At 34.7% G+C, this 12,526-nt stretch overlaps 1 protein-coding gene across 5 annotated transcripts in view; it reads right to left on the bottom strand.

Annotated features, from left to right (window-relative positions):
* Positions 1-10,919, bottom strand: part of LOC103145182 (5-hydroxytryptamine receptor 3A-like) — a 15,842-nt gene extending 4,923 nt beyond the window's left edge. Inside the window, exons 1-11 of one of the 5 annotated variants that reach the window (XM_016676577.1) lie at positions 10,598-10,919; positions 9,337-9,494; positions 9,208-9,252; positions 8,991-9,100; positions 7,492-7,661; positions 7,247-7,407; positions 6,424-6,634; positions 6,203-6,343; positions 5,659-5,744; positions 2,976-5,014; positions 2,054-2,146 (exon numbers count right to left, since the gene is read on the bottom strand). In XM_016676577.1, coding sequence (XP_016532063.1) covers positions 4,796-5,014; positions 5,659-5,744; positions 6,203-6,343; positions 6,424-6,634; positions 7,247-7,407; positions 7,492-7,661; positions 8,991-9,100; positions 9,208-9,252; positions 9,337-9,494; positions 10,598-10,637 — 1,341 coding nt within the window. In that variant the 5' untranslated portion in view covers positions 10,638-10,919 and the 3' untranslated portion in view covers positions 2,054-2,146; positions 2,976-4,795. Of the gene's footprint in view, positions 1-1,341; positions 1,452-1,589; positions 1,635-1,988; positions 2,650-2,975; positions 5,015-5,658; positions 5,745-6,202; positions 6,344-6,423; positions 6,635-7,246; positions 7,408-7,491; positions 7,662-8,990; positions 9,101-9,207; positions 9,253-9,336; positions 9,495-10,597 lie in introns of those variants that run through there. The other 4 variants (XM_016676578.1, XM_016676576.1, XM_016676575.1 and 1 more) reach the window with 4 other exon arrangements.
* Positions 10,920-12,526: the final 1,607 nt, after the last annotated feature.

The following is a 12,526-nucleotide window of genomic DNA, read 5'->3' as shown; positions in this document are numbered from 1 at the left end:
GAACACACACACACACACACACACACACACACACACACACACACCCTTGTTAATGTGTCACAGGAGGCCTAAAAGAAGCTTAGTGGGTTGTGGGGCCGACCCTTTCTAGAGGTCCTAGAACTATGAAAAAAATCTGGCTAGTCCCCCCAAAAATGTTGATACTAAAAATCACTTTCAATAAACACAATTTGAAACTTTATTTTACATGTTAGTTTTTTAGTCACGTGTCGCCTATTTCTAATATTCATGCTTTTCAGGGTTCACCTCTACACACATGAGATTTTTAGTCTGTTATGGGGCTTGTTTTTAATGTGCAAGCTGTAAGAGACCCGTCTTTACACACACATGATTTTTCACACATACACATGAAACATTCAGATGACACATTTCATGCTCACAATGAACTGATTAACAGATGTTAAACTTTTAACTGTGATAGAACTGTTTGCCAAGTATTATACTGAAAGTGATAATCATATTTGAATAAAAATTAACACACAATAAAATTGTTTACCTCTGCAAATGCAGTACCAGCAAATATTAAATTGTAGCATTTTATAAAGACACAAAACTAAATGTGTAATTTACTCTTCATGATCGTTCTATAAAATTTCTTAGTTAAACTTAGATTTAAAAATTAGATTTATTCATTGTATGTTTTCGCTTTTCAACTCTAGATTAACTTTGTCGGAATGAATTTCAACACAGTAGGAAAAAATATACCTTAAAAGGGAGTCCAGCAAACTATTTTAATATAAATTTTAAAAAATAAATAAATTCAAACCTGCATTGTGAGTCTGATAAATTACTTTTTGTCTTTCATTTCTAAAAGTGAAAGAAAATTTTACATGTAGTTGGGGGGGGGGACTTTGTTTTGTTTTTTTATTATTATTATTTACCATATTTTTTCATTCTTGTTGGTTTCAGTTTTGTAGATATCTCATGTAACACACAGCCTTCTCAGAATATTCCCTCTAACCTTCATTTTGATGCTTAGGTCAAATGTGCTGTTTGTTCTTGTTTTTCTGTAACTTGAAACATTATTTGGTACAATAAAGTTTCAGTTAAAGTTGAAGTACAATACATTTACATTTTGCATATCAGTTTGGCCTGTTTTGACTACTGCTGCCAATGGCCACATTGGATGTATATTTTCAGTGCCTCAGAAGGAGAAATTTACTAAAAGTGGTGAGAGGTTGTGATGAATGAAAACAAGAAGAGAATCTGTAAAGTCTATGTTAGTTTTTAACAATAATGCTATTGAAATATTCAGCCATTATGTATGTGGTTTTTTAAATTTGTGCAGATATTAAAGTCAACATCTGTATACTGAAGGCTTACATCTCATAGATGAAGAGGTCAGGTCTCCAGAGAATGCTTTTAGGAACTGAAATCTCAGTGATCCCACAAAACTGAGCTGGATCCCAAGAGATGCGTTCGTCTTTCCATTGCTGCATAAAAGCAGATAACAAAAAATAAGTAACAAAAAATCTGCCCTAAAAAGGAAGGCAACACTTGTAATTGTAATATTTGTTGAGATATGAATAAAAATTAGATAAAAGTTGTCAAAATTAATTTAATTGGCTCACCACTGACACCCAGACGAAAGGTACAAAGGTTTGTGTTTTCTCAACCTAAGAGTAAGGACATAAACATTTTCAGAAAAATGACCAACATTAATTATCTGAGGAGTAGGGATGCTCCAATCTGATCCTAAGTATTAGTTTGGGTTCTACAGTGATCTATTTCGAAGTCAGTGGCTGAAATTACCTCCTGATCTTTGTTGTCGTTGTTTTCATAGTGATTTTATCAGCTTTCCCACAATGTACTCTGCAGCTCCCCATTGCAAAGAAAGACTTTTAGATCAACCCGTTTTCAGTGCAAAAACTCATAAAGTGTTTTGCATATTGCTTTATTCCTTTGTCCATTAAAATATCAGAATCAGGACATCTGTACTAATGAGCCTCACATCAAAAAGCATACAGTACCACTGACAGAATGGCGTAGAGGATCATATCCGTCTTCACCACCGTGGTGTGTGTGTGGTCCAGAACGGGTCTGGTCATTTTAAACACATTGGTGTCCACTGTCAGGTTTAAGTAATCCAGAACATCCTGATAACTGCAAACTTTACAGGACACCCCACCTACAGAAAGACAATCCATACTGAAGGATTTAACAGAAATACAGCATTTTTGGAATAGGTTTATTAAATCATATAAGCATAGCTTAATTAACTGCTCAAACTTCTTGGTGAATAGAACTTTTCAATGTTTTTTTTTCTTTCTACACAGATAATTACTTTGAGAATGAGCCGCATTTATTTAGATTCCCTCTCATCCAGGTCATGTTAAAAATAAAAGTTTATCTTGTTTCTTGATTAAGTTTCACTTCTCATCCAAAATGCTGCTTCAGTGCTGAGAGTATTTAGAAGTAACAAGCCTGTAAGTTAACGTCAGAACAATAACATTAATAGAGCCATAAAAAATGCGGCCATTAACACTGCCACTTTGAAATGTTGCTGACTAAAAGCAGGAATTATTATGCCGTCATTCATTCACTGTAGTTTTTAGTTATTTGTCACACAATGTATCTAACTGAAAATATGTGCACAAAAGATGCACCTGTAAGTAATAGACCGCTGGTTTTATGTTTCTGTCGGCTAACAATTTGATTTGTTGTGAAGCCTATGTCCTGCTGCTAAGGTGAATCTTTAAGTTAAAATCTGATTATTTATAAAACAAAACTTTTACAGTTTGAGAGCTAGATAACATTTGTACTTCAAAATTACTTCATCTATAAATTTAAACTATTTGAATGAAATTTCTCTCAACATGTACATTTTGAATGTGCATAAAGTTAGTTCATGTCACTACATAGAACACTTGTAGACAACAAATATTTGAAATGTTATTGCTCTGGTATCAAATTAAATAAAGTCCTAAAACAGAAATGCATATTTAAAAAAAACTTACCTGTGATGATAACAAGCAGAAAAAATGAAATGTGCATCATCTCAGGAGCTTTTCGCAGTCTACTGTTGCTGGGACAGTCCTTTATTCTCATCAGTGAAGTCCAACCAAACACATTTAAATGAGCTTTCCCTCCATTGTAGACATGTGTGACAGATAATTAGCTTACAGAGGGAGGGGACAAACATTGCCTGCTATTTATCTGACTTTGATACTTCTGACAGCTGAGATTTCTGCAACAGATGACTTTAAAAAAAAAGCCAAACTGGATATAAAAGGCAGGTGGAAGACATCCATCAGCTTAAAGCCAGAGATAATGTGACTTTACAGCTTGCTGTCAACAAGAAGAATAATAGGACCAATTTAGCTCTGAACTTGTGACTTGAGCTCACAGTTAAAGGAGAAGATGATGCAACATGTACAATTTGATTAGAATGGAACCGAGACAATGTAAGAGCAACATTATGAGCTCTGTCCCCAATTAAAGCCACTTGTTTTATTGTTGTCTCCTGCCAGTCTCATTGTGGGCGGCTGAGCGCTGAAACCCAATTTTCTCAGCAGGAGACCCATCTTCATGACAAAGTTTGCTCAAAGCCTGGGATTAACATTGTAGGGTCTTCTCCTGTCATCCATTACCATGCAGAGAACATTAAAGACACCAAAAGGAGGGTTGTGAAATAAAATAGAAAATTTGAAACTTATTAAATTCAAAACATGCAACTAGTATATAGATTGATTAAAGTCAGAGTGATGTATTTCAAGAGTTAACTTTAATTAATTTGAATAAGTGTGACTTATATTAAAAGATAATAATCCACACACATCCATATTATAAAATAAATAATTTTTAATTCACAAACATCATCTTTCTGGAGAATATGTCTATGTCATATTGTGGATTATAAGCAATCAATATTTGCTAAAATGTATTTTTTAACCAAAAATTGGAACAGGATAATATTGTACCAAAGAATATGTAAAGCCTGTGACTTAGTCCACAAATTCATTAGAAAACAAGTAATAATTCCTCATTTGTTGTTCCCCCTCTTTCTATTTTGATGTGCATTCATGTTTTCTCTTTTGTTTGGCGCACATCAATATCAAAGTCAGAATACTAGAGTAAATGTTTATATTTAAAAGACAGCTAATAGTGTGTACGCAAAGAGAAATAAATGAAAAGGAAATGTGGATGTGAACTATGCCTTCATGTCAAGCCTATTAGCAGCACTAATAAAAGCAAGACTCCTTTTTTCATGTATTTATTTCAGATAACATGTTAACTCAGTCAAGATTTTTTTTTTCTGACAATGGATCCCATATTATTACTCCATATCTATGCCATCTGCATTAGCTCTGTATTAGCTCTCATTAATATGAGATGCATTAGTGGTTTATACATCTTTAACTTTTAAACTGAGTGGAACACTTTGTCTTCTACAATATGCAGCTGCATTTTAAAAACATGCACATTTTATTTCTTTAGAAACACGTTCAAAATGTAAATTCTCAAATTCTCCAATTAAATTTCATTAAAATTAAATACTTTCCTTTAACAGGGACCAGGAGGTCTCTCTGGGAAAACATTTTTTCTTTCTCTTTGATCACTTTTAAATTTGCTTCTTTTTTGCAAATTGCTCATCTGCTGAATTAAAGGTGACTCTGTGCATGTATTTAGTGAAGTCTGCTTTGGGACTTCAGTCCAAAACAAAGCAGACTGTGTGCAAAACAGCTGCCAAAAATGGGGTAAACTGGACAACTTTTACATATTAAACAAGTTCCATCTGCAGCAATTCAATTGCACTTGAACAAATTAGCTTAGATTTCTAAGACTTCCATTCTCTGAAGATAAGGTAGAGAAAGAGAAAAACTGTGACGGTGTAGCAGATGAAGAAAGATCTGTTGATTCTTTTTGCCCAAGACACCATCTTTACTTTTTCTTCTCTGTTGCCAAGATGGACGTAAACAGTTTTCTGCAGCTTCTTCAGCTCATCCAGGATCAACAGCAGCACATGAGATTCTCCTGATGGAAGAGTGCTGTTCACCTGGAGATAATCAGATGCTAGTATTGTTCTTGTTGCATCGGACACCATTTGACACAAACTTGCAAGACTGCTGAGGCTTCACTCATGAACAAGTGTAGCTGGCTATCACCGTGCTAGGCTGTGAGAACGCATGAATAACCTGGGCCAGATTCTTTGAAGCAGACGATATGAACGCATATTAAGGCTGTTGTAGATAGAAAAAACAGAAGTAAATTTCTGCCAAAACAAACTCAGACATTTTGAGATTCATCTCAAAACGTCTGGTTGTATTTATTACTACTAAAGTGGCATTAGAGTAAAAAATAGTACAAAGAAGAGTGAAAGACCAACAAATAAGTAAAGTCACATCATAACAAACCTGCTTTAGCACTCAATTTATTTTAAATGAAATGTAAAAACTGGCTATAGATGATAATTTGTCTGTATTCCAGATTTGTATGATCATCATCAGGCCACTGTTTGTCCTATTACAATGTAAAATAGGACAATAGGACAACAGGACCCTGAAAAGTCCCAATAGTGTTTCAGTTTTCTCTGTTTTGCTGCATTTGGGTAGAAATTTGTCTCTGGAACATGCAAACAAACAGTTTGCATTTCCAAATCTAATGCAAAATATGAGTTTCTATATAAATATGATGTCATACCTCTTCAAGTACAGGAAGAATCTCATGCTGCCTTTCCTTTTCTGCAACTCTGCAGATGCTTTTACAGATGGTTTGCTCCTCATCTTCTAAAAGCAAGATAAGTTTTTTTAGGAATTTGTCTGCAGACATAAGAAGTATAATAAAAAGGCAGTACAAAAGGTAGTACAAAAAGAGTAAGCACCTTTCTCTGGACTTTATAGAAACAGACAGATAAAACCATCGCTTTACAGATATTTTAAAAACTAGAATTTAGCATGTAAATGTTTAAAATATTTATGTGTTGGGTAACATGGCCTAAATTTATTATTCTGACTGTTCTTCTGCCAGAAGGAATAAAACAATAAACTTTCCTTTCATGTAATCTAAAAGGAGACGTAAAATTATGACCAAGAATATGGGACTTCTAAGGCTCTGGGAGTCAAAAACTAATGTGCATAATGGAAGAAAGACAAGAAATGAAAGAATAAACTTTGAAATTTTTTGTGCAGCTACAAGTTGAGTATCAATGCATTAATGTGAGATTTACTGATCTGATGCTTCTCACCTTTGTCACAATTGGTATTTTTTTGCTTGCTCTCCTGGTTTTCCTGTGGGCTGAACTCATCTTTTTCAATCAGATAAGTGACCAGGATCGTCTCCAAAAGACTCAGCAGCATCAGAGCGAAAATCACAATGCAGTAGGTCGCTAAGTGGAGCAGGAAACCATATTAGTATCGTTTGTTTGAGAAGTTTAACATAGATTTGTGTTTAGTGCACAGTTTGTACCGATCAGTGGAGTCCTGTTGGACATGGCAGGCAGGATGTCATTAAGGATGACCAGGAGGACAGAGATGGCCAGCAGAACCGTGACTTTGAAGCCCAGTTTCTCCCCCCGATGGTCCGAGATGAAGAAGGAGGCGAGGTCCAGGGAGAGGAAGAACAGGATGGGCAACAGGAAATTGATGACATGGAGGAGGGGCCTTCTCTTTATGGTGACCTGAGGAAATGCATGTAAACTGTTTAACTGAGATTGTGTTACTTGGTTTTATCAATTTTAGAGTATTTTTCCAAGACTATTGCTATAGGGAAATATGTTACATTATTTGGATTTTTGAGCATCTAAAATTGCCCAGACATTTTTATCAAGCAGAGACATACTTGCAGAAACAGCTTTATATTAATTGCCTTTCTTCACTTTGTTGTTTTTGCAGGTGATAAATAAGCCTGTCACAATAGCAATTATTCAATTAAGATGAGCTAGATAAATTTCACCACTCTTATGATTAATTATTTTTGAAAGGGAATTTTTATGCACAGAAACTTCATATTTCATTTTATTCATGTTTATAGTTGTGTGTGCTTTTTATTTCCTTTTTATTCATTGCTTTGGATTGTTGTGCTTTATTTTTGCATATTTAAAATGTCTTCCAGTGTAGAGTATATTGTGCAAAATGAAAGCTTATTAGTCTTTGATCGGGTGAACTTGCATTTCTTTTCCATTATCATGTTATTAGTTTAAAAAACAACATTATTGTTTATCAAAATAATTTCTGGGATAATTTATCGCCCAGTAAAATGAGTTGTTGTGGCAAACCTGTGTGTTACATACTGTATATATGAGCATGTCCCAGCTTCTGTTCTCGTAGGTAATAAGGGAGTTGTTGACAGACAGATGCAGGAACTCCCACTCTCCCTGCGTCTTCATGATCTGCTGTGAAAACTGAGTAACCCGAGACGAGTTCGAAGACGGAAGAATCCGCATTTCCTTCTCTGATGGCAGAGAAAACACAGGGCAGTAAATGAAAGGCAATTCATAAAAGCCGTGTGGCAGTCATAACATTGACAGAAACGCACCGCAGTAAACTGAAGAACCAATCGACAGGCTGCACTCTTGAGTGTCAAAGGGAAACTTGTGGACATCCATCTTGCAGGTGGTGACGACACGAATGTCGTCACCAGCAATGATGGTGCCGTCGAAATTCACCATTACGTTCAGGTATCGAGGCGAGTCGTCCTTCTCTATCCTGAAGCAAAACACACATGTGCAGCACGTTTCTTTTTATGGTGCGATTTGGGAGCGTTTACATGGAATCTGAAATAAACTGAACCAACAGAGGCTTGATTTTCTCCTTACAGCTGCAGGGTAACTGTTTGCTTATCATTATTCTGTAAATAGCGGCACATACTTTAATAAAAATGAGAACACAGTAAACTAATTGACTAAAGCATAACTTTCCTTATTGTTGCAGAATTATTAAATTCTGCAACTCGTGCAGAATTTAATAATATGTTGCACATGTTGACATGTTTTGTTTTAAGCTGGTTCTTTTAGCTTGTTTCTTTTTTGTTGTTGTTGATGTAGTTTGAACTTCATATACTCCAGACGCAAATGCATAAATATTACTAATTAATAAAAACTGGGGATTTTCTCACAAGGTCGTGGAAGAGCTGGTTGCCAGTCCATCAAAGGGCAACACAGAAATACTCAAATCTAAGAGAAATTTAGAATATCCACCCAAAATATGATACTTTGTTGGGAACTGTTTGGTATTTTTTAACTTCTGTTGAATCTGTTATTTATGAAGTCTTCGTAAACTGGTTTTCAACTTAGATGAATAAAAAATATGATTAAATGTGAAATGTCTTTTTAACAAGTTGCAGCTATATGTAGTGCCTTGACATTGTTATACTTAAATGCACATTTCAAATAAAGTGGAAAAAAAAATCCGCTATGTTTTTTAATGCTTTGGTTTAAATCAAAAATTTGAAGTCTCACATAGAGTTGTATTCAGCTATCAGTATGTGTCTACCTGCTTTGCACATCTAAAAGAGACTCAAATTGTTGCCCATTTTTCTTTATGTCATAGCTCAACTTTGGTAAGATTGGTTGGAAATCATCTGTGAACATCAATTTTCATGTCTTGACAGATTTCCAGTTTAATTTAGGTCTGGACTTTGACTGGGCCATTCTAATATGAATTTGCTTTGATCTCAACCATTTTGCTGTTGTTCTAGGTTTGTGTTTAGGGTCATTTTCCTGCCGGAAGGTGAACTTTCAAACTCTTTCTCAAGCATTTTACAACCTCTAACATATTTCCTTTCAGGATTATCCTATATTTAACTTCACTGAATTTTATTTAGGAGTATACATTATACCGTTTTTTCACAGTAAAAAAAAGTGAACTGGTACCATTTTCCTTCCATTTTGCAATCATACACTACTTTTTGTTCAATTGTCACATAAAAAACAAAATACAATGAAATCTTAATGTTTATGTGTCTAAATTAAATAATCCGCCTGTGTTTGTTTTGGTATAAATGTAGGTAAATGTCTGTGTGTGATGTAGGCTTACATCTCGTAGATGAAGAGATCTGGTGTCCAGAGCAGATCTTTAGGAACCGAAATATGAGTGATTCCACAAAACTGAGCCGGGTCCCATGAGATGAACTCGTTGTTCCACTGCTGCAGTAAATTAAGTAGAAACCAATTAAACAACGGAGCCAAACAGAATACAAGAAGGTGATTAAGCTATGCACTTTAGACTTTTTCAGATCTCGCTTTTGACTGACCACTGATGTCCAGATGAAAGGAACAAAGGTTTGTGTTTTTTCCACCTGAGAATAAAGACAAATACATGTGAAACACCTTTCAGGTAACTGATAAATCACACATCCTCTAAGCTGCAGTGCAGCCCGTACCACCGCCAGGATGGCATAGACGATGATGTCCAGCTTCACCACAGTGATGTGTGTGTGGTCCCGAACGGGCCGGGTCAGTCTGAACATGCTGTTGTCCGCTGTCAGGTTCAGGTAGTCCAGAACGTCCTGATAGCTGCACACTTTGCAGAACCCGCTGTCTACAGAGGAGCAGACATCCTGCAGGATTTCATTCGGAAATCTTGTGCACAAACCAAAGCTCGGTATCACACTGCAGTCTTTTATTGTTTTATGTTTGTTAAAGTAGTTTTTATTTTCTAAATTTACTGTTAATCTAGATTTCAAGAAAAACAAGACTGTTGTGTAAAATCCTAGTTATTACATGTTCAACTCTTAACATTTGTGAAAATATTGTATAAATATTCAACAAACATTTTATTTCCTGTATTGCATTGTACTGTGCTGTATCTTATCATATTAGCTATGCTTTGGTTTTTTTAGGAGGAGGTTTTAAATACACATTCTATTGAAATACTAGAAATAGCATATGATCAACACATAAAACGGTCTGTATATGTTGATTGGAAGATAAAATGTTTGTTAAATAAAATTTTGTTGAGTTTTAATGTTGTACCTGATTCATTGTGTTTTAATTTGTTTTTCTACATTTTACAGTTGACTAAAAAGAAACAGTCTAGGATTTCTAAAATTTTAAAATATATATATAATTGAAATTATGAAGTGTTTACACTCTGTTTCAAAAAAATACAATATGAGTTTATAGATTTTAGCTAGAAATCAATATAATGCATGTATCCTCCCTCAAGAAATGAGTAAAAGTACATTTAGTTTATTGTTTTAGTTTGGTTTTGTTTTTTACATTTTATTCACCCATTCATAAAAAGGTTGATTATTACACAATTTTAAATATATTCTAAAAATAAAAATATCTGGAAATTTACACTAACTATACTTTTAGTAAGAAAGATAAAAACAATCTTCATTTAAATTAAATTTAAAATTTAATTAGTAAACTATAATTTCATCTACAACTGCTGTTTTTTGAAGGTGTTTTTTTATTATTATTTGTTTTTGATAAAAATCATGCAGAGATTGTAGGTTTCTGGTTAAGTTACTTCATGCACATATTGAGTTTAAGCGTCAAACAAAAGCAATTTGAAATATGCAGGTTCAGTAATTATTTAAGTTCCAGCAGATCTCTTACTGAAATTTTAAAAACTAAAATCCCCAGAGAGGAACATTATGTAATTATTTTTAAGGTGTGCAGGTTTAAGAAACTGACCTGTCAGGGTGAGCAGCAGGAGGAAGGCAGCACCGGTCATCTCTGCAGCTTTTTGCACGTCTCTGCTGTTTGAGCTGAGGGTCTTTTATTCTCAGCTGGAGGCTGCTCACAGAAAACCATTCCTCTCCTGCCTGAAATGGAAAAAAAACTTCTTATGTAGACACATATGGCACATAATTAGCTTACAGAGGGAGGAGACGTAGACTATTTGACATATATCAGGTTTAACTTGGATCCTTCTGACAGCCAGTGATGGCTATGATTGTTTTGGGTGGAAAGTGACAAAAATCCAAACTCAGTAGAAAGGCAGGCTGTGTGCTCAGAGGCAGAGATAATATGATTTTACAGCTTCCTGTCACTGAGAAGAGGAATAAGGCGAATTTGGACTCTGTACGCAGAATGTGAGTGCAGTTACGGGACAGATGACGCAAAGCTTGGACAGCGGCCAACCGCAAAACAGAAGGAGAAATTTGATTTGAACAGAACTTGATCACCCAGGCAACAAGATTATGAACATTTTCCCCAATTAAACCCACTTATGTCGTCATTGTCTCCTGTCGGCCTCTCGCCATTAAGACCCCAATTAACTTTAAACACCACATCTGTCCTAATAATTAACATGAGCTGATTAATCGCCACAAAATAATCTGCAAGTAAAGCATTACACCGGAGCAATTTAGTTATTATTCGTCAATAAATTGAATGATAAAGTTATATATTATATAGATTTATTACAGACTATTTCATGTGTTAATTTATGATTGCATTTATGAACACGGTGTTTTACAACTTATTAAAAACTCAAAGTTTAATCTTTCAGAAAATGTGGATTTTATATGATACAAGTAAAAAGTTATTTTTAAAACAGAAATATTAGCTTATTGATAAGCGTGTGAGCATACTATGCAGTATAAGTACTCATTCAGTACACTGAAGGAAATTGTATTTGCTATTAGTAAAAACTATTCAGATGATAATATAGTATTGATTTTAAGTGTTAAATAGATTGTATTATTACTGTTTTATGCTGTATGTTTCAGGTCTCTCTTGTGTAAATGAGACAATAAGTTTCAATAAAAAAATTAAAATAAGAAGGTCAGATAATGGCGAATAATGTTCTTATTTGCAGCCAGCCCTGAAGAACTCCAAAGGTAACTTTCCAATTTATCCTGATTGTTTTTAAACACGTCAGAGGAAAATTAGAAATGACAGGAAGCGATAAGGTTCAGCTCTCTGTCTTCACTTTAGCCTGTCAGGGTCTCTGCAGCGCCGCCCACACCTTAACAACAGACAGCAGGTGCAGACAAGTCACTAATAAGATTTATGATACAGAAAGTTTATGTTACGACAATGTCAAAGTCTACAGCATGAGAGCTGTGGGAAGACATACAAAAGGAAAAACTGTGGTGGAAAAAACAGTGGAGTGTCTGCACAGCAACTCCAGTTGAGCTCCAGCATTACTGTTGCATTTTTTGCACAAGCTTTTTTCTTCCACTCAATTTTCCAATAATATGCTTCAACACAACGTCTATGAACAAGCAACGTTGATAATTTTTTGTAGCGTACTCATAGAGCTGAGTTAAATCACCAGTCAGTGCGACATATTACCTTTATTGGTAACACTTTATTTGAAGGGGGTTGAATAAGACTGACATGACACTGTCATAAACATGACATAACACCTGTCATGAACATGAATAAGCCTTCATAAATATTTATGACTGTTGTCATAAAGCGTCATTCGGTAAATTATGACACTTTTAATACAAAGTTGAAGTTATGACAACTTGACATTAACCAAGAAATCATTACTGATATAAATTTGTTATAAAAGTATTACTGATTGCACTTTAAAAATTAGGTAACTTTATGTTATTAAAGGTAAAGTTTAAACAGTAATGATTTCTTGGTTAATGTCAAGTTGTCATA

This window comes from Poecilia formosa, unplaced genomic scaffold (genome assembly GCF_000485575.1).
Source record: "Poecilia formosa unplaced genomic scaffold, Poecilia_formosa-5.1.2 Scaffold136, whole genome shotgun sequence".
Taxonomy (NCBI): domain Eukaryota; kingdom Metazoa; phylum Chordata; class Actinopteri; order Cyprinodontiformes; family Poeciliidae; genus Poecilia; species Poecilia formosa.
This window is presented reverse-complemented; position numbering and strand designations above follow the sequence as displayed.